The sequence below is a fragment of the Passer domesticus genome, chromosome 1 (genome assembly GCF_036417665.1).
Source record: "Passer domesticus isolate bPasDom1 chromosome 1, bPasDom1.hap1, whole genome shotgun sequence".
NCBI lineage: Eukaryota > Metazoa > Chordata > Aves > Passeriformes > Passeridae > Passer > Passer domesticus.
Window position 1 is genome coordinate 3,944,929 of NC_087474.1, and position 21,342 is coordinate 3,966,270.

The 21,342-nt window shown below is 46.7% G+C and overlaps 1 protein-coding gene and 1 long non-coding RNA gene across 2 annotated transcripts; one reads left to right on the top strand and one right to left on the bottom strand.

Moving 5' to 3' along the window:
- Positions 1-162: 162 nt before the first annotated feature.
- On the top strand, positions 163-11,891 carry MYD88 (MYD88 innate immune signal transduction adaptor). The gene is made up of 5 exons (XM_064423801.1): positions 163-561; positions 4,866-4,997; positions 6,503-6,683; positions 7,215-7,306; positions 8,877-11,891. Exons 1-5 carry the CDS (start codon positions 213-215, stop codon positions 9,029-9,031), a joined length of 909 nt encoding a protein of 302 aa, XP_064279871.1. The 5' UTR covers positions 163-212; the 3' UTR covers positions 9,032-11,891.
- Positions 11,892-13,152: 1,261 nt separating this feature from the next.
- On the bottom strand, positions 13,153-21,036 carry LOC135302882 (uncharacterized). The gene is made up of 2 exons (XR_010364462.1): positions 19,196-21,036; positions 13,153-16,973 (listed from the first exon to the last, which is right to left on the bottom strand). It is a non-coding gene; the product is annotated as an uncharacterized LOC135302882 (long non-coding RNA).
- Positions 21,037-21,342: the final 306 nt, after the last annotated feature.

Consider the following 21,342-nt stretch of genomic DNA (forward strand, 5'->3'; position numbering starts at 1 on the left):
AGGACGTGTGCTTCAGACCATTCCCTTCTCTGGACCCGCTGCAGTCCCTGAATCTCCCTTCTGACTTGAGCCCGAAGCCGGCCCGCCCGGCCCCGCGCCGTGAGGGAGGCAGGGCAGGGCGGGCAGAGAGAGCCCGGCGGGGGCGGTGGAGAGGCGGGGCGAGCCGGGAAGCGAAAGTGCCGGGAAGGGGAAGTTGGGAGCGCGGCACGGCCATGGCCACGGCCCCGTCGGACCCCGTTGCCAGCCCCAGCCCCAGCCCCGTATCGCCGCTGGACCCGCACGCCGTGCCCATGGTGGCGCTGAACTACGGCGTGCGCCGCCGCCTCGGCCTCTACCTCAACCCGCGGGCGGCCGCGGCCGCGGACTGGACGGCGCTGGCGGAGGCGCTGGGCTGCAGCTTCCTGGAGATCCGGCGGCTCGAGGGGCTGCCCGACCCCACGGGCACGCTGCTGGAGGAATGGCCGGGACGCTGCCCCGGCGGGGCCACCGTGGGGCGGCTCCTCGACGTGCTGCGCCGCTTGGGTCGCGACGATGTGCTGACGGACCTGGCCGGCAGCGTGGGTGAGGCGCTGGGAGCGGGGATGGCCCCGGGAATCCCGAGAGCCCGGGGGATCCCAGAGCCTGCCCTCCTTGATGCCTCGGGAGGGAGGGGATGCTCTTCGTGTTGGTCTTTGTGTTCATAGTGGTCCTTGCTCTCTCCTGTTTGTGATGGTCTCTCCTGTTTGTGTTCGTCCTTGCTGCTCTGTCCGCGGAGGTGAGGTTAAGAAAACATCCCGCTCGAGAAGAAAAGCCTTTTCCAGATTATGGAGTGACCTCCTCTTTGTTGTCGGATGCTCCGGAGGCTGCAGCACCTGTGCCATGGAGACAGGCTGGGAGCTGAACGAGAGGAGGCTCCGGGGAGACCTTAGAGCTTATAAAAGGAGAGAGAGGGACTTGTTGCGTGGGCAGATGGTGATAGGATAAGGGACAATGGTTTTAAATTAAAAGGAGAGAGATTGAGATTAGATATTAGATTAGTTATTGGGAAGAAGTTCTTCCCTGTGAGGGTGGGCAGGCTCTGGCACAGGTGCCCAGGGAAGCTGTGGCTGCTCCATCCCTGGAAGTGTCCAAGGCCAGGTTGGATGTGGCTCTGAACAACCTGGGCTAGTGGAAGGTGTCCCTGTGCATGGAATGCAATGATCTGTAAGGTCCCTTCCAACCCAAGCCATTCACAGAGGTCTCACCTGCCTTCCAGGAGAGACGTGTGCTGTGTTTCTGCTAACCATGAGCCCTGCAAAGTAACCCGGAGCCCTGGCTTATCCCAAAGCTTCAGTTAAAAAGTTTCTGTCTGTCAAAAGATGCTCTTAGCCAGGAGACAGTGTGAAAATTATGATGTGTGGATATAGTGTGATAGGAAGATGTTTGTTGGAGGAGATGAGGAATGTGTGGAAGTGGATAATGTCAGGTGGAAAAAAATCCATGCAAGCTGAAAAAATTGAGGCAGGTGAATGAGAAGAATGAAGGTGTTTGTGCTGTTCTGATAACTTCTTTTTTTTTTTTTTATCTGTTTGTATTCTTTGTGGTCAGAGAAATTCAGAGGGAACTCAACTGTCATCAGAAGGGGAAATTTTTTGCCAAAGGATTTCCAAAGCCAGAGAATTCCCTGAAGGCCTGTGTTGTATAATAGAGCTTACTGAGTTAGCAAGGAGGAAGTAATAAATCTCACTTCCTGTTACTCATGGAGATAAAGGAAGATGTAGAAATCCATCTCTGTTGAGAGCCTGACCAAGAAGTGATGGAGGACTTCCCTTTGGTCCTGTTGTTCTTCCTACTTTAGATCACAGTCTGAAGGCCAGGTTTTGGGAAAGGCAAAAGCATCAGAGCTTTGTGATCTGCTTATCAGAGATTCCTAACAAATCTGGGGGAGCTTCCAGCTGTGCAGAAGGTCTGGGGCTTCACAAAAACCTTGGGATCACCCAGGCTGGTTCTGGCCCTCAGCTCAGGACCTGTCTGTCCCTCTGGAAGGGAGTGTGGTGGATGGGCTTTGTCAGAGCTGGAATAGACTCCAGCAGAAAGAGTGGAAGAGCCTGGGCTGCAGGAAAATCACAAGTTTTACCCAGAGTTGGGTCGTGCTGATAAGAGGTGACAAGTAAATTCTTGGAAGAGGGGCCCACTAAAGGCTGTTCAACAAAAAAACTCTGTGGTTCAGGAAGTTCCTTAACTGTGAATAGTCCAAAAGATAGATTATAAAAATAGATTTGTAGATTATACCTAAAAGATAGATTTTAGGGAAATACTTACATATATATATTAGGGAAATATCTCTGTAAGCTTATTTTATTCTTATGTTCCCCTGGACACCTGGTTTTGTGCAGTGCTTGAGACAGGATGAGGCTTGGGGCCAGTGGACCTTCAGCCTGACCAGTGTGACTGTTCCTCTTTTCTGATTTTTGGCTGAGGACTGCACTGAGAGCCTGTGACCTGTTGCTGGTGCTGAGAGAGGAGAGGAGAGGAGAGGAGAGGAGAGGAAAAAGGAAAGGAGAAAGGGTTTCATGTACTCTTGTGCATGGTATTTCCTGATGCCAGGGACATCTTTGTGTACCACTGGAACTTCTTCAATGGGATCCATCTCAGAAACAGAAAATATCATCATTGATGTCCCAGCAGCTCTGCCCTAACTCTGATCTTCCTCAGCAGTTTGTTTCTCTGTAGAATCATCTTCAGGGAGGTGAAGCTTTTTGCTTTGATACATTTCTGCTTTTTCCTGCTGAAATTCAGTGATTTTTGTTTCTTCCCTGACCTGTTATAAAAGTTCTACTTTCCTGCCTGACAGTTACTGAGTCTCTTTTCTCTGTGTTCTCATGCTACTGATTTTGTGCTTTAGATTTCTTGTTTCTATTGTGTTGTTTTTTTTTTTCCAATTCCTCAGGAATTTGTTTCACTGCCATAGAAATGTAAAGCCTAGTTAGGTGCTTGGTGGAGGAGTTTCATTTTATGGTCCCAAAGTCATCCCTGATCCTTGTTCGCTCTCACTAACCTGTACAATCAGGTGCTGTTTCCAGCTGGGGACTGATCCATCCCAAATCAGAGGCAAGGAGAGAAGACTTAGAGCAAACACACTGAAAATGAACATTTCTGTATTGAGCACTGTGCAATGCTGTTAAATAATTGCCTCTTCTTGCCTATTCAGCAGTATTTTGGATTGTGAAACTGGCTCCCAAGGGAATCGAGGCACACTTAAGGTGGTGGCTGTGTGCCAGTCCTTCCTCTGAGACTGCTGAACCTGTTGGCAACTTCAAAGTGACTTTAATCGTGATTTCAAAGATACTGCTTTAGCTGACACACCTCACGCAACAGGCAGCTGGCAGAGGGGTGGGACCTGAGTTAGGGCTTTAGTGAGGAAAGATGTGGAATCTGAACCTTCTGGCTGGTGAAGAATGTGGCTGATTCTCCCCTCTGTAGGACTGGGGAGGCTGAGGAGAGGAGAAAGGCAGATTGGGAATACCTCAGCCTCAGGAAAAGCTTTGATCAGATCTGAGCCTTATTAGATTGGAGATAGTGCAGTAACAAGATGCAAAGCTGAGATGGAAGCAGGGGATGGGGGCTCAGGCTGGGGCTCCTGCAGAGCTGCTTGTGCCAGGTTGTGTTGCAGGAGGACTCACTGGGCTCCCACCAGCATCCTGCACTTCCAAGGGATCCTTTGCTCTGCTCTTGCACCAGTCAGCTGTGCCAGCTGATTACCACTTGTGGGGTTTTTTTTTAATCTTAGGTAAAGGCAGAGACTCTAGGGAGTTTTATCTTTTTCATAATTCCTTTTTTCAAATCTCCTTTTACTTTCAGTTCTTCTGTAATTATAGAGTAGCAGAGGCTGCAGAGTTTCTTGTTGATTCTCTAAAGGCTTCACATTTAGATTTATGATTTATTTTTAAACCAAGTCTGTTTATAATAGATCTGTGCCCATCACTGACCTGATTGGGAAGTTCACAGCAGTGACTGTGACAGGTCTTTGCCCTTCAGTTATCTCAGGGTAGGGTTCCTGTCTACTCTGTTTGGGATAAGAGGATCCCTATTTCTGTTGCACAACATAAAAGCTGCTTCAGGGGCTCCTTAAAATTTTACCTGGTCCTGCTGTACGTGGTGAGTGTGGATAGTCATTGTCACCTGCAGTTGTCCTGGCTGGCAAAGGCTGGGGTGTGAATCAGCTCTTGTGTGTCTGCAGAGCATTGCTAAGGTAGGAAAAGATCTACAGGATAATTTACCCAGCACTGCCAAGGCCACCTCCAAGCCCTGTCCCCAAGGGCCACATCTACACATCTTTTAGATCCTTCCAGGGATGCTGACTCCACCATTGCCCTGGGCAGCTTGTTCCAATGCTGACCACCTTTCAGTGAAGAATTGTTCCCCAATATCCAATCTAAACCTCCCCCGGTGCAACTTGAGGCCATTTTGTCTTGTCTTATGGCTTTTTTCATGGGCAGAAAGACTGACACCATGAAAACCTCCTCAACTATTTTGTGATTTCAAATACTCCAAAATGCAGAATGGTGAGAGTAGATAGCAGAGTTGGGACCTGCTCTGCACCTTATTCCTGGTATTAAAGGTGTACTGGGACATAGTAGAGCTAAGGGGAGGAGAAGAATAAAACAAGTGAAAGAAAGTACTTCTTAAAATATCAAGAGTGATTTTCAGGAATTAATTGCTAGAGGAGGTGGTGGAGGCAGCATCAAGATGTTCAGAAAGAGTTGAGAGAAATTCTACGTACTGAAAAAGCCAGACAGGGGGTTTCCCTCTAGCATCCCTGATCCATGAAATAGCTATTCCTGTTTTAATGAACCCCAGCAGTGTAAACCCACGTCACAGGAGCCTCTTGCTGTGTGTTTTTGCAGAGGAGGACTGTAAGAAGTACTTGCAGAGGAAGCAGGAAGAGGCCAACCAGCCCCTCCAAGTGCCAGCAGTGGACAGCAGCGTGCCGAAGACGTCGGAGCTGATGGGCATCACCACCAGGGATGATCCATATGGTAAGAGCCCCTGCATCCACTGCTGCCTCATACCTCCTGTTGGAATCACCTTCCCCATGGGTTTCATAATTCCCACAAGTTTTCATACCCCAGGCCAGAATGCTTTCTTCATTTTTCCTGTTTCTTAGAGCAGAGAGGGGAAGCAACCCTGGGAAACACTTCACACAGGAGCAGGCTGGCACACATGGGAGGGGACTTCACAGAAATATGTCCCTTAGCCCAGCCTGGCCCACAGCAGGAGCTGCTGAAAGCTCAAAGGTTGGAGCCCAGGAGGAAGGGTGTCAGAGGTGATTTCCCTGCCCTGAATTTGGCAGGTGGAACCACCTTGAATGAAAAGGAAGTGGGTTTGAAGTAGGTGTGCAGTGGGTGGAGAAAGGAAATGGGTTCTGTGTGTGTGCAGCCCTGCATGTGCAGCCAGGTGTGTGCACATGTGTGTGCTGGCCACCTTTGCTGCATGTATGGACACCACCAACCATCCCCAAATGTCCACAGACCAATATTCTGGTGTTTGTACACGGCAGCTTTGCCTGATGTGACCCCCAAGTTAGCACTGTGCCCCTGCAGCAGTACCCTCAGTTTGACTGACCTGGCAGACATTCCCCTTCTGCTTCACTGGTTGCTTCTTGGGCTGAATCTGCCTGCTGGGTTGATACTTTCCTCAGCAGCTTTTAGAGCCTGACCTATTTTTTCACTGTGGTAGGCTTTAACTGGCATAAAAAATTGAATATATCTGTAGTGACATTGATATGGAAAAAAAAATAACACAGTTGGAAACTATCCAGCAGTATTAAGGCACTTAATTATGAGAAACATGCAGCACTTTAATATTTGGATAACTGCTAAATAAACAAGAGCTGCCAGCCATTAATGTGATTGGAAAACAGGTCCATTAGGATATGACTTTAGGTACCCAGGTTTGACTTCTTAGCCATAATAAATGACAGGTTCCAAATTTCAAGGGTCACCCCACAGCTCCATCGACAGCAGATGGCAGGACATTGCTGATTGTTGTTTTGGTTGGGAAGTTTGAATCTTTGTGACCTGAACTGAGGAAAAAGAACCCAGAGCCACAAGGATATTATAGATGTGAAATTCTCAGTGAAATCCCAGAGTGTCAGGGCTCTGAGTTGCATCCCCTGGGTACTCTGCTCCCTCCAGACTCCCTGTAGCTGGATGTTACTGCCTCCACAGATTTTGCCTGTCTGCACTTCAGCTCCTTTCCCTGACCCCTGCCAGGCAACGTGGGTGTGTGTGAACAGCCTGGCCAGTGAAAGCAGCCAGGGCACTGATGAGTGTTGCCTCCTGCCAGCCCTGTTAAGGACACGAGTCTGGGCTGAAGGGCAGCTCATCTAATAAAAGGCTATATTACCTTTTCCAGTTTGGCCAGAGCTTTTCTGTCAGGCTCCTGATTCTGAATTAAAGTCTGTGGGAGCTCATGAAAGTTCACTGCAGGAATGAACTTCATTTATAGTAGAAGATGACAGCTACATTTTTAATGGTTGCAGGGAGTGGAACAGAGATATTTGATGCCTTCATCTGCTACTGTCAGAAAGACCTCCAGTTTGTCCAGGAGATGATCAGGGAGCTGGAGCAAACAGAGTTCAAACTGAAGCTCTGTGTATTTGATCGGGATGTCTTGCCAGGAGCCTGTGTGTGGTCCATCAGTGGAGAACTTATAGAGAGGAGGTAAGTGAACCGTGGCTGCTGGGGCCAGCTGTGAGTGCAGTGGAACATCACATTCATTTTACAGGGATGTCTGCAGCGTGGTGCCAGTGAAACAGCAAAAATCCACAAGAATGTCTTAATGGGGTTTGCTTTATGCTCTTGGCTCAGGGAGGACTCAGGCTTTCCCCAGTGTGTCACTTCATTGTGCTCGTGAGGGAGGTGCCACTGGGGTGATGCTACTTATGGTCAATTGCTTTTCTTTGCCTTGTGTGTCATATGTAGACACAGGATCACATAAAGCTTGCACAGACAATCTGGACTTCACTGTTTCCTCATTTTTTGGTACATGAGTGTGTATCTTTAATCAAGTTTTTCTGTGTAACATCACTATGTGGCTGTCAGTCATTCCTGTTCTGCAGTTAATTCCTGCTGGAACACAGCCCCAGGTCCTTCTTCACTGGAGCAATTCAGAGCAGTACATGCTTCTGTTTTTGGGAATGAAAACCATCTCATTTGACATTTTATTTGTTTTCTCCTCTGTTTAATCTCCAGGTGTCGGAGGATGGTGGTTGTTGTTTCAGATGACTACCTGGAAAGCGACGAATGCGATTTCCAGACCAAATTTGCTCTTAGCCTTTCCCCAGGTAAGATCACACAAACATCCCATTTATAATTGCACATTATCCTTTTTATTACAGTGACATCTAAGCCTTCAGCTGAGGTCAGTGGGCACGGTACCATTGGAACTAACAGGGGCTTCATAATTTGGTTGTGCAGGCAGGGGCTTGGGTCCCTTGCCCTGCTCTTGACCTTCCTCACATGGCTGTGAGCAAGAAGCTGCCTGTGCTGCACTGCTCCTGCTGTCAGTGGGATAATGCTGCCTGCTCCAGAAATGTCAGAGCTGCATGCCAGGCTTGTGAAGGGCTTCCAGATCCACAGGGAAATTTGCTGCTCAAGAGACAAGTAGTATAATAAATCCAGGATGTGAGTAAAGCTGGGAATTGGGTGACAGGTAATGGACATGCAGATTTCAAGGCCAGGCTGGGTGGGGCTCTGAGTAACCTAGTCTAGAAGGTGTCCCTGCCCATAGCAGGGGGGTTGGAACTGGATGATCTTCAAGGCCTCTTCTAACCCAATCCATTCCATTTTATGATTCTTGCAGGGATCCTTGAGTGTTGTGGATAGGTAAACAAAATATGGAATGAATGTTCAACTTAGGTTAGGTAATTTTTTACATATTTTGTTCTGAATTGAAAAGCCACCAATTTACTTCTGCCAAGTCTGTTGTGATTGGTCTTTTCTAGCCAGTAGTTGTTCTATAGTTGTCTGTGTTGCTGAGGAGTAAGTGCAGCCCAGCCTAATAGTATGGAGGATATGTAGAACTGGGAAGAGTATCTGGATATAAAGTTTCTTGTCTAGATAAGGCATCTGACATGATATTATAAAGGACATGCCAGAGGTTAGACTAGAAGCTGGTGGCAGAGACAGGAATTCACTTCATCTTCCTTGTAACACTAATTTCATATGATATCAGTTAATCCACTGAACACTCCCAGGACTTTGTATCAGCCCCCAGTCATCAAGATATGTAGAAAAGTCCTTTTAGTTCTTCACCAGTTTTTTGTGGGCATCACATTAGAACAGGAAGAGAAGTTCCATCTGTATGGAATGTCCTGAGCTCTGCCAGTGAGAACACAGGTGGAAGTACAGGATTACTGAGAAGTTTGTGTGGGGTGTTAGTAATGCACAGAAGGGTTTGGTGGTGGGCTCTGGGAGCTCCATGGGTTACTCCAGCATCTGCTGCAGTTATGAAATCTTGGTTATTTGCCTCATCCCTGTCTCGGTGTCATCACTTGTGCTGGGCACAGTGCAGGTGGTGGCAGGTGTCCCTGTGGAGAGCTACAAGGGGAGAAACTCCTCTGTAGAAGAGCTGCTTCTTCAAGCAGCAGCAGTCACAGGGAAGGTGCTCTCATCTCGTGGTGTCTCAAAACCAGCAGTCTGTGTTAGCAGGAGGATTCCTTGGGGAACATCTGCAGCCTGAGTGAATCAGGACTCAGAGACTTGCTCTCCAGAGTGAGTGATTGCAATATAATCAGATGATGCCCAATCAGGAGCACTCCTGGATTTTGTGATGTGCATGCTGTGGTGGGGAGGGAATGGATGTGGGCTCTGCCTGTGGCTCTGTGTAACCCTCTGTGTGTGACCTCTCTTCAGGTGCTCGTCACAAACGGCTGATTCCAGTCAAGTACAAATCCATGAAGAACGAGTTTCCGAGTATCTTACGGTTCATTACCATTTGTGACTACACCAATCCTTGCACCAAAAAATGGTTCTGGATGAGACTGGCAAAATCCCTCATGCTGCCCTGATGCAAAGTCCTGAGAGCTGGGTGCTCTTGTAACCTGTCCTGGCTGTGCCTTCAGACCAGGGGTGTCCTTGACACGGGGTCTTCCACCACTTCAGAACCTGGATCCTTGCTTGGAACCTGTGATTTGGAACAAAGAACTCTCTCCAGCACTTCTTCACAACTCTGAGGGGAAATAAAGCAACTGTGTGGGTGTTCCAGGTTAAGTCAGTGAGCAGCAGCATCCAGCATTTGTGGAGTAAGCACTTTCACTAAAAATACTGAAAGTACACATCTAAAGAGTGTCTGATACAGGAAGACTCTGTTGTAAGAATTAGCAAGACCTCAGAGCCTCAAACTGCAGGTTTTGTCAATGTTTTAAAGCTACAGTAATATTGAGGCTTGAGGGAGTTTTACCATATTGGACAGGTCTGTCTCTATGCAGGTCACATTTGATTCAGGGGCCTTATACCAGCATTTAATATTCCCAGATATTACTAAATTTTTACTTCTTCTTCAAGAGAAACTCAGTCTTAAAATACATCTTTTCAGTGACAGCCCTTACTACACAAAGCAGAAGCTGCTGTTGCTCATTGACTTAACCAAGGTCTGCACCTCAGTGGATCCAGATCTCAAATTCTTTCACCTTTAAAGGCCTTCAAAAACACAGCAGCTTTTGGGATGCGCCAAAGGCACAGGGCTAAACACTGAATAAGGAGTGTATTAAATTGACATTTAGGCTGTTTAAAATATCAAAGTGAATGTTACATTAATAGGAAAGAGCCTAATTTAATTATCTGCCACAATAATTACTGTGTTTCTGTGACTAGGGCTCAGAGCAATGTCAAGACTGCTCTGCTTGTTAGACTTGGCCTTGAATCCTGCCCGTGGCTAGTGGATCTCATCAGTGCTCCAGGGTGGAGGTCAGGAGTTCTACCCAAAGGAGTGTTTAAAAAAATCCATTGGTGTATTAAACAGATTTACAGTAAATATTGACTTTTTAAATTGGGGAAGAGAGGAATCTTGCTTATGTGCCTGCAGTTGCTTGAACTCTGCCCCTTTGTTCATTACTTCAGCCACTGACTAATGTTGATTTTACAGCTTAATGTTTTACTAGTTTACATTTTTAAGGTTGCATCTGGATGTGATTTTATTTTTTTAATTTTACCTTTGTTTTAAAGCTTTAGCAGGGCTGAGGCAGAAACGGGCTCCTGCTCCCTCCCTCACACTCCGTGTCAGTGAATGATCCCTTAGCAGGGATGCTGCCAAATCCTGTCCAGGTGCTGCTGCTGGTTCCCCCTGGCTGACAGCAGCAGCCCTTGAGCTGAGCATGGTGAAGCTCATTCCTGCACATCATGTTGGCAGCAGGAGCCATTTCTGGATAGACCCAGGAGCTGGGTGTTTCTTCTGCAAAAATAACTGCTGCCACCATGCCAAGGTGACATTTGCACCTTCCTGTCTTGCTAGGACAAGTGAGAAGTCTGTGGACACTGAAGGAGGAAAGTTAAGCTGATGAGGGGTTTCTGAGTAGTTCGTGTTTGGTCCTGTTGCTCTGGGGCCTCTCCTGCAGAAGTGGAGACAGCTGCTTGCCTCGGGCTTTCTGCATAATCGTTAAATGTTAATTACAGAAGAGCTTCAGGAGGCTGCTTGATCCCCAGGCGCTCCGGAGGGGCTCGGTGAATTCTCATACTCTGGAGAGCCTATAAACCTCAATTACTCGCAGGAGATTCCTCCTGTCTGGAGAGCTGGAAGGGCTCTGGTGGCTCGTTCAGGGGGAGCTGAGGCAGAGGAGCCCGGGCTGTGGACGCTAGAGGGAGGCCATGGCCCACGCTGCATCTGCGAGGGAATGCGGGATGGGGAGACACGGCCGGGATGGGCCAGCAGGGCACTGCCATGGAAAAAACAAAGTGGGTTATCCTCCTCTTCCCCTTGCTGCCTCTTCTGAGCAAGGTATACCAAAACCAGCGAGAATTTTGGCAGCTTGAACCTCGTGCAGTGTCTTCGGAGTCCTCATGGTTTGGGACTTTTTTATATGAGGGGAAAATAACAGCAGGAAAAATGATGATGTTTGTAATAGATGGTTTGGGAAAGTGCTGATTCTGGAAGGGAAAGCAAACAGAGGAGCTGAATTTCTAAATTATTTGAGTTCAAATAGATAAATAATATTTACTGCCATATTATTGCCCTATTTAATTGCCATATTCCAGTTAGTGGTGAAAGATGTTGGGATCTTGTTACCACCCTGCTTGTGGTGCCCTGGCCCTTCTCTCTGCTTGGCTTGGATGCTGGGAAGGTCTCACTGTTATGGAGCTGTTGCTTTATTACAAGTTACTATTTATGTTGTAGGCTAAAGTAATTATTTTGGGGTAAAGTGAGGTAACAGCCCTAAAACATAAAATAGGCTTTAAATATGTATCCTTTTCTATGTAAACCCCAGAGTTGATGCACTTCTGACACTTTCATATCTGCCTTGTCACAGTAACTTGAAGTGTGACATTGTGAATGATATAAAATGTAGTTGTTGTGAACTGTTTTGCCCATTTCAGTGGCATTTGGGGTGCTCCTCCCCTCTTTCATGTTCAGTGGAAGGTCAACATTTTTGAACACCTTTAAAAAAGGGATTTTTAAAATTGTGATGTTACAGGGTTTCTTTTATTTTGTCTCTGTCCCTCACTGAAATTGTCTTAGTTGAACCTTTTAGAACCAAATCATTTATTTTTATATACAGACATATATATTTATAATCATTTTATGTCCTGATACAAAGGGGGAAAACATCTGTCTTTATAGGCATTCTGAAAATAGACAATATTTCTGTTTTTCTCCTCAAAAATCCAAACTTTTGCTACTTGTGAAAACATTTTAAAATAAAGAATGAAAACCCAGCAGGCTGAATCTGCTTTGTGGGCATCAAAGAACAAAACCATGTCTCAAAATGAAGTTTTAAGTAAGGAATATACGGGATAGTTTTTTATTTTCTTTTCATGTTTTGGCTAAGTAACTTCATCAGAGGGGGTGGTTGGCACTACCTGGGGGAGAGAGAGAAAGAGTTATGTCATGCCAGGAGGAAAATGTATCAAGGAATTGTACTTCAGACATGTGGTTCCTCTCCAGGTCTCCTTCTTTGTTTCGTGATCTGTGTTGCCATCCTGGATTTCTTCAGCCCTCGTGCCCATCAGGCTGGAGGGATGGAGCCAGGGCTCTGTTGGGATGCTGCTCCTGCCCCACACCCTTTCTGGAGGCCCCAGCAGGGATTATGACAGCACAGCATTTGGGGGGATTCTGCCAGTTTCATTTCCTTTGGCTTGCAGTCAGTCCAAGCCAGGGAAATAACTCAGAACCCCAGCAGCTGTCAGGCCAAGGCCCTGCCACAGGAAAAGACAAGGATCACTGCATCACAGAAGTGTTGGTTGGAAGGAATTCCTGGAGGTCAAGGCCGAGCTGCTCTTCCCCATGGGAGGGGCCATACCCTAAGCCTCTTGCAGGGCCACAAAAGAAGTCGTGTCTCTGCTATGGCTGCTATGAACATATGGCCAGCAGTATGGAAACCATCCTGGATGGATTTTTCTAGATGGAGGCTGCTGGCAAGAGCAGCCTGCCAGGAGGGTCCCATTCCCTGGAAGTGCTGCTATCCCATCACTCCCAGTTACACACTGCTCTGTTCTGTGGTTTGGAGCAGGTAATGATTCTTGCCTGTATTTAAGCTCTGATTCAGGGGGGGTTGAGGGGTCCAGCAGCAGTGGCTCTTTTCCAGCTGTCATTCCCCTTGTGCTGAAGAAATATTCCCAGGTTTCTGTTTTACTTTGGTGGAAGAATGTGGGTGCCATTTCCTCATTTCCTGGAGGACAGCTTTTACCTGGTGAAACTGCTGCAGAATGTTCTCAGCTTCAGAAAGAAAGGCTGAGAGGTCAGGTATTGACCTCGATGGATCAAATTCCATCCTGCATTTTCACCAGTGTGACAAGAGTTGTGTTACCATGGGAGAGGCACTGCTTGGTCCAGAGGGCACATTTACAGGAATAAAATTAACATAGGGAAGAAAGAGTAATTATGCATAAAAAATAGCTGGAAAAAATGTTGCTTGAGCATCCTGGAAACAGATTTTAATAAGGCAATAAAAAACAAACCCCACAAGGTTCACACTGCTGGGAAATATGCTCATAGAATTTATTAAAAAGTACCTCTGTCACACCATTTGGGGCTTTACAACATGTGCTGTGTACAAATATTTCGTTAAAGGTAATTTTCTCTAGGTGTTACAACCATTTTCGTATCCCCACTAGGACTTTGAGATGACTTTGAACCCAACCCAACCTCTTGATCAGCACTATCAAGCCCAGCCCTGGAAAAACTTGTTTATTTTGCAACAAAATCTGCAGTCAGGGGACTGAATAGTGTTGTATTCACTCTGGGGCTCTGCTGTGCTGTGAAAGGTTAATTAATTGAAGCTGTGTTTAAGTCTTAAGCAGTTCCAAAGTCTGATTTACTAACAATGCATTTTCTGTTCTGCAGCAGAACCCAGCTTAGCAGTGCCTTTTCCTCATCCTCTTCCACTGATAAAGCTGCTCGTGCCATGGCAGAGGTTGGGGCTGTCCTTGCCCATCCTGGTCCTTCTATCTCAGCTGGGTAGATGCCCACAAAGGCAGGGGATGCATCCCTGCAGTTCAGAGAATGAAGGCTGTGTCAGCTGCTCATGGAGTTTCTCCTGCCTCACAGCCAGTGGAGGGGTTTTGATTCCCATTTCCCCAATTCCTAGTCTTGCTTAGGGTGGGTTTGGTGGGGCTGGACTGGAAGGACAGAACGAATGTATCTGCACTGTCCATGAAACACTTAACTCTGGCTCTCTACAAAAGGTTGCTTGGAACTTTTTCCTCCTGTTTCCACACACTTTCCCACTGCCTTGGAGAGCAGGACAACGTGCAGTGAGTCCAGCTGAGCCCAAGGACAGCACAGCTGTTCCATCCTGTGCTTCCAAGCCTCCCCTTCATAGGAAACACGGAGAACCCCCAGTGAGGAGGCAGGTGATGGCTGGGAGCCCAGAGGCACTGGGAGGAACATGCCAGCATTTCCTCAACAGTCCAAACTGCCCCTGAGCAGACAGATTTTGCACAGCTCTCAGTCCTTCCATGCATTCCCACAAGGATAGAGTAAAGCAGTGTCTCTCCAGGGAATGATGCACTGGGTCCTGCTGGCCCCTCAGGGCAGTGGCTGCTTATTCACCTGTGCCAAGAGAGCAGGAGGGCTCTGCAGGGAGGCAGTGGGTGACATGATGCAGGCCACGAGGAGAACCCTTGCTTCAAGCCCAGTGAGAACATGGAGGATCAATGCTACCAATCTTCTGTGGTTTCTTAATGAAATCAAAGTTATGAGGTGATGCAATAGGTCTTTATCCACTGTTTAGGATGCTAGTTAGGAATTCATGGGGATTGAGTTCAGGCAAATGTGGGGTTACCAGGAAGTGAACTTTCACAAAGTTTTTGCAGCATTTTTCTGGCTCTGATCTTCAGCTGTGTCAGCAGAATGAGATGTATGAGCTGCAAGACCTGGGGTGTTTAACTGCTCATGTGCCATTCCTGAGGCTGTTGCCTCAGGAACAAATACCACTCAGGAGGGGAAAAACTGGGAAAGCAAACCTGGAGTTCCACATGCTCTTCCCTGTCCCACTGGGCCATGGCAGACCCTACAGTCAGCTTTACAGCAACATTTTCAAAAGTATTCAGAAATGTAGGTGACAGATTTAAAACTACTGAATAATGGAAGATTTAGTGTTTGATTTTTGGTAGCACTTGACAGAAACCCACCCAGTGAAACATAGAGGGAAATGAGATTTCAAATGCTTTGAGCCAAAGAATAAACTGGACATTTGCCTTAAAATATCACTGTCTCAGTAGCTCTAAAACCTTGCGCAGGTATGTAAAGACCATAATTTTTCAATATCAGTAAAGGGCTTTTGACATCTTTACAAAGGCAAAGAAGAGAAGCATCACATTTTTTACTTTAAATCTATTTAGTCTAAAAATTAATATTCCCTGCTTTTCCTAACAGTTATTCTCTAGACTCCTTGGTGCCTTCACCTCTCCTAGCACTGCACCTGGCATCTGCTCAGCTGTGTTGTGTTTTTGAGCATCAGGAGTGGAAGCTTTTCAGCTTCCCTCTCAGAATCTCGTCTCATCAGCATGCTGCTCTTGGCAGACGGCCTTGTCTTCAGCTCCAAGACATGAATATTGATCAGTCATTTCCTTTTGTTACCTTGCATCCTGCCATCGATTTTAATTGTTCCCTACTGAAGAGGAAGCATTCAGTACACGTACAATTACCAAAGACAAGATTTTTGCTTTCCACACCTTTTGCCAGGCGTTGCCTGAGCTCAGCTCTCCAGAGCTGTGGATCTCTCTCCTTCTCAGCAAGCAGCAATCTGCACAAATCATGCAGCAGTCAATTTGTGTCTATTAAATAAATTTATGATTCTCTGTGACAGCTTTCCCTGCTGCATGATTTCACACTTCAGCAGTTTGTTTCTGAGGTGCCACGTGGGTTTTTTTCTTTTTTGAAGGGGTGGTGGTGATAATCCATTTTGTTTGCAGATACCTTCCTCGTGTCCTCCCAGATCCTCTTTCCTGCTGCTGTCCTTAAGGGACTTGTACAACTTCAAATGACTCCTAATGAGTCTCCTCTTGTGGCTCCTGGCCCACAGGGGTGTTCCTGGGCTGTTCCCTGGAGTTTCCTGCTTCTGAAGTGGAACAGCTTCTCCAAGACAAAGCTGCAGCTTGGTCCTGTACCTCCCACCCCTATGGTGCAAAATACCAAAGCTGGGAACTGCTGTGATTCATGAATTCCTCTCCTTCTTCTTTCCAAAATACTGTCTGAGATTGCTCCCATCTTTTAAAAACATTCCTGCACTCTCAGAGGGCTTTCATTACGAATATTTTCTGAAGTCCCTGTGTGGAAGGAGCTTGGTGCCCTCCCACTGTCTCTTTGATTCTAGGTTTCCCTTTAGATACACAAAAAGGATCCTATTTTTAGCAGCTAGCAGTCAATGGCACAGGAATTCATGAGTAGGGAGGAAAGGATGTGAACTATCCAAATATATTTTTTTTTCAAATGAGATCTCTTTACATTCCTATCACCACAGTAATAAGCTATGAGTCACTGTTACACTGAACTATTAGACCATTATTGTAAACTCATGTCACTAGAATCTGCTAATGTGAACCATAAACCTTGCCTGCCCTCTGCTTTGCTGGGTTTGAGAAGATATTGGCCATTTATAAGGATAAGAACAGTATTCCCTCACAAATTTTATTCCCAGATGGCAAGAAATGAATGAAATCTTATTCAATCCTATCTTTCTCTTCCTAGAGTTTCTCTTCTCATTGCCTTGTAAGAGAACTCTTCTTGCTTCACTGTAACATTACAAAAGAAGTTTTATTTGATTTCTTCAATGTTTGCCAGCTGTAAATTGGGTCCAAGCATTCCCAGAGAGAGAATATCCATGCTGTACCACCTGGGAGCACCTCCAAAAGCTGCTCTCTGTGCTCAGTCCTGCCATGGCCAACCCTCTTGCTGTTGCAGCAGACAAATCCCACGTGTCTTTGGGTACTTCAATCTCCTTCTGAGGGTTTGTCAGTGTTTTGTTGAATAATAAAATGCCAAAATGGTCTTAAATACACAGAATGTATTGAAGTCCTTGGCCACCCTTCATCAGCTGCAGAAGTCAGGCCAGATGTATCCACTTGTCCAGCAGGGTCTGGCTGCTTCCACCAGGCTTATTTTGCACTTTCAAGAACCAGGGAAAAGCTCTGAAACACATTCTCATCCCTGTCCTGGTCAGCTGCTTAAAAAATGCTTTATGATGGAGATTTACCCTCCACAGAAGAGGCTGGTGGGAAAACCTTTCTGTCCTCAGAATTTGTGACTTTCCCAGGGTGAAAAGAGGTACAGGCATGTGAAGTGTCTTTCACTGGCTTCTGTAAAGACAAAGAGGCATTAAGACAGCATTATTGTAAACCAGAGCAGAGCAAGGGCTGATTATTAAATGGTGGTTCAGGTATGTGCTAATCAAGATCTTTTTATAATTATTTCTCAAGCCCAGCATTGATTTTATATTAGATTGGAAGGAGGCAGCAAAGCTTTAAATTGTTACAGAGAGGGTTAAATGGCTTTCAATTTATATACTAAAAAAATCATAAACTTAGAAGAAATTTATAAGAAAAAAAAACTTGTCTTGGAGATAAACTCTTTTCTTGTTTCCTAGAGCTTAAAATCTGGGGCTATTTTCAGTGAAGGAAGTTAGAGAGCAGCTCAGAGTTTCTGTTGAGAAGCAGCATGCTGGGATGAGAAATGTGTTTGCAGAGTGAAAGCTGGTTTCAGTAAACACCCTGTGAGAACCAGAATTCACCTGTTAAAACTGGGCCTTCAGCTACTTGACTTCAAAGTGACCTCAGAGCTGAATTTAAAATGGCTCTGTGATGGGGTGGAGATACAGGGTAGCACACGGGATCACTTAGGAAAACCTGCTGGTGTGGTTTAGGCTGGAATTTAGCTTGTGGTTTGAAAACAACTATTATTAAAAGCTTGCTCCATTTGGAGGGTTTGAAATCACTGCTCCTTCCTCCACTGCAAGATCTTCACATCATTGCTCCAAAGCAAAGCTGCCAGGAAAAACCCCTGGAGATCAAGTGCAGTGCCTGCCTTTGTTTGTTGGAGAGGAAACTGCCTTGTACTTAGTTAAGTAATCAGCTGCAGTTTGATAGAGTGAGGTCCCTTCAATAAACCTGGAAGTGTTTCCATGAAGAGAGAACAGCAGGCAAATTCTGCAGTGGAACAAGGTCAGGCATTCTGCTCGAGGACACGGGCTGCCCAGCTCTGAAGGCAATAAACCAGGCATTGATGGGCTTCCCTCAGCCCAGGCCTGTACCAGGCAGCTCCACAGGCACATCAAGGGCCATTGTTTGCACCAGCCCTGGGAGCCACTGCACTCACACACACAGAGGTTTATGGTGCCTTAAAGAGCCTTAAACCATAAACATGGCAACAAATGCCACGGCCCAAACACCGCTGAACTGTGACAGAAAATGTCTCTGCGTGGCTGTGCTGGAAGAGCAACTCTGGCTTCAACTCTAACATGAAGAAAATTATATATCTGAGAGGCTACATGGCCAGAAAGATGAAATCTGCAGGGCCTCAATACACCAACTGGAGTTTAAATTAGTTTTATGTGACACAAGTGTAAATGAAGTTGTGATGATGATCACAGAATCATAAAATAGTTTGGGTTGGAAGGGACCTTTAAAGGCCATGCAGCCCAACCCCTCTGCAATGACCAGGGACACCTTCAACTAGACCAGGTTGCTCAGAGCCCCATCCAACCTGACCTTTAATATTGGCAGGAATGGGGCATCACCACCTCTCTGGGCTACCTGTGCCAGTGCCTCACCACCCCTATGATAAAAAACTTCTGATATCTCATCTAAACTGACAGTCCTTCAGTTTAGAGTCATTGCCCCTTGTCCTGCTGCAACAGGCCCTGCTAAAAAGTTTGTTCCCTTTTTCCTTACAGCAGAGGTGCTCCAGCATTTTTGTGGTCTCCTCTTTGTGGATTTTTGTGGATTCACTCCAACAGCTCCTCGCCCTTCCTGTGCTGGGACCCTGGAGCTGGATGCAGCTCTGCAGGGGGGGTCTCACCAGACTGGAGCAGAGGGGCAGAATCACCTCCCCTGACCTGCTGAAAAACCCATCAAGGACCCCTTCTGGGTACTAAAGGTAGCAATGTCTGTGTGCTGAGCATCAAAAACCAACATGGGTATTAAACATCATTTTTACAATGTTACACGGATGGAAAAACCAAGCTAAGGGCTGGACAGTGCCAGTAAGTTTCACTGAAACAATAAGTAATTGGCCCAGAAAGGCAGGAAACCATGTGGCTGCCGAGAAGGGGAGCATTTTGTGCGAGCATGCATTGTGTGCCCGGTGTGCCAAGGCTTTGGCAGTGGAACACCAGCCCCGGGATATCAGTGGAATGCAGGAGCCAGGAGACAGCCTCCATCCTGCTGCAGAACCGATGGAGGAGGAGCGCCCCGCCTGCCCTGACCCGTGGTGTTTTACTGGAAGTCAAAAAATGCAGGAAACCCAGCTCTGGAATTTTTTTCTTCAGGGATTTCTTTTTTTTCTCAGACTGCAGCCTTCTCACCTGAAAGACATCTGAAGTTTTTCCACTTCTCAGTCTCCCCTAAAGCCCGGTCCAGAGCGGAGGTGGATACACCAGGAAGCTGCTTTTCCACTTCATATTTCCACTAAAATTTCTTGTTATTACAAAAGAGCACTTGATTCAGCAGCACCACTTCACAGCTCTTCTATAAATAGAGGCATTGCCTCTGCCCTGAGGAGCTCACAGCCTACACGAGACAGGCAAAATTCAGAAAATGAGGAAAATAGGATGGGCAGAAGTGATGAGAGAGGAGAAGGTGCTGCTTGGAGGCCTGAAGCTGGCTAAGGAATAAAAGCTTTGTGGAATCCAGCTCCATGTTTTCATCCTTCAGCAGACTCATCTTGGAACAAGCCACTAAATGAATGAGGGCAACAGCAACCCCTGACTTTTGAGAGACTCAAAATGCTGAGTTCATTAAAAAAAAAAAAAAGAAAAGCAAAATTTATGAGACCTGGAGTCTATGACTGAATGAGAGATCTGGGTTTAAAAATATGGAAATGCATTTTTCATGGCAGAGCTGGAAAACTAAAATGTAGCACTCATCTCTCTATGCTCACGTGGCCACTAGTGGTCTTGCCAGTGAACATTTTAAATTTTAATTTTGATCAAAGCCTGTGGTTATTCTTAAAGAACAAGGCACATTGTGGACCTAATCCTACCCCAGTGGTCTAAAGCAGTGAGAGTTTTAGCACTGCCTTCAGGGAGAGGATTTTCAGCCCAGAATGAGAGAATCCAAAAGATGGTTCTGAATTTAAAAGCATGTGGTAAAATTAAGTGTATAAGCCTCTTTTTGTAGTTGGTGCCTGGCTCAGATCCATTTTTAACATGCTGTTAGCTATCAGAAATATGACACTGGCTACCCGGGTGCCTGCTCTGGGGTAAAACCTGTTTCTAATTGCTACATAAACTCCTTTTATAACATGGTTAAAAGATCACAGAGACGGTTCCGAGCAGTAATTAAGGCATATTTAGCAAATATTAAAAATGGCTCAGCAGGGGAATGTTTAACACAGACAAGCAGGAAAATAAACAGCTTTTCAGTTGGAGGTTCTGCCTTATGACAGAGCTGCGGAGTGCCTGAACAGCAGTGAGCGAGATGGGGCTGTGGGGCTTTTGTAGAAGACAAAAAAAAGAGTAAAGGAATGAGCTGCAGTGCTGCATTAGAGTGAAAGCACTGTGGTCAGAGCATGCCTTTGGCAGTGGCCCTCCACAGAGCCTGGTTCACCAGAGGCATCTCAGGAATTTGTCCTAATAAACTAAAAATACATGTAACTGGTGTTCTTTGACCCACAGAAGGGCCTGACATCAGGCCACAAGAACAGTGACCAGGAAAGGATGAAATCTGATACTCGGATTCCAAGTCGGTTCTCCTGATGGTTACAGTCTTGCATTGCAATAGTGAGATGCTGCTTTATCTCTTTTCATGTTGAGGGAAAGAAATAACCCTCAAACTACAAACAATTTCAATGTATACATATTAGAGAGCAACATCAGCCTTCATGAGTGCATGTACTCAGCCTTGTATTCCTCACTCTTTTAAATATAAATTTCTTTTCCTCGATGACCACAGGACTGCATCCAGATAAAAAAAATCTCCGTGTGTGAAGCCTTAAACCGTAGGATGAGCATGCAGGGTATCTCCATGAGGGTGTTAGACATCTCCACGAATGCTGGAACCGCAGCGTGGAGCGGAGAACTGCCCATCCTCGGGTGCTGCGAGCATACCAGGCCTCCTGCTCCCTCACACCCACACTATTTTTAAACACGGAATGCGCATCCCTGCAGCGCCCGGGCCGGGCCCCGCTCCTGCCCGCAGGCTCCGGGTCCCCTCACGGCCGGAGCGCGGCCCGGCCCCTCGGGCACGGGGACCCGGGAAACGCCAGCACATGATTGACAGCCGCCCGACCAATAGGAGCAGCGGATCCGGCAGGGGCAGCCAATCGTTGCCCTCACTGCTCTTAAACCGGCACCCGCTCCCGCCCTGTGCCTGAGGGCGGGGATGATGTTCGCAGCCGCCATCTTGTGTGTGGCATCCCCGCCCTTTCCTTAGGGGCTCCTCCTCCGTCCTTCGCTTTGGTGTCCTCCCCTACCGGCCCGTCCCCTGAGGCCGGTGGTGTTAACCGAGAGAA

Bases quoted from the DNA above. Each gene is read 5' to 3' on its own strand.
- MYD88 (XM_064423801.1), top strand. From the start codon at position 213: ATGGCCACGGCCCCGTCGGACCCCGTTGCCAGCCCCAGCCCCAGCCCC. The intron at 6,684-7,214 runs GTAAGTGAACCG...TTTAATCTCCAG, and splicing joins GGAGAACTTATAGAGAGGAG to GTGTCGGAGGATGGTGGTTG. The intron at 7,307-8,876 runs GTAAGATCACAC...ACCTCTCTTCAG, and splicing joins TGCTCTTAGCCTTTCCCCAG to GTGCTCGTCACAAACGGCTG.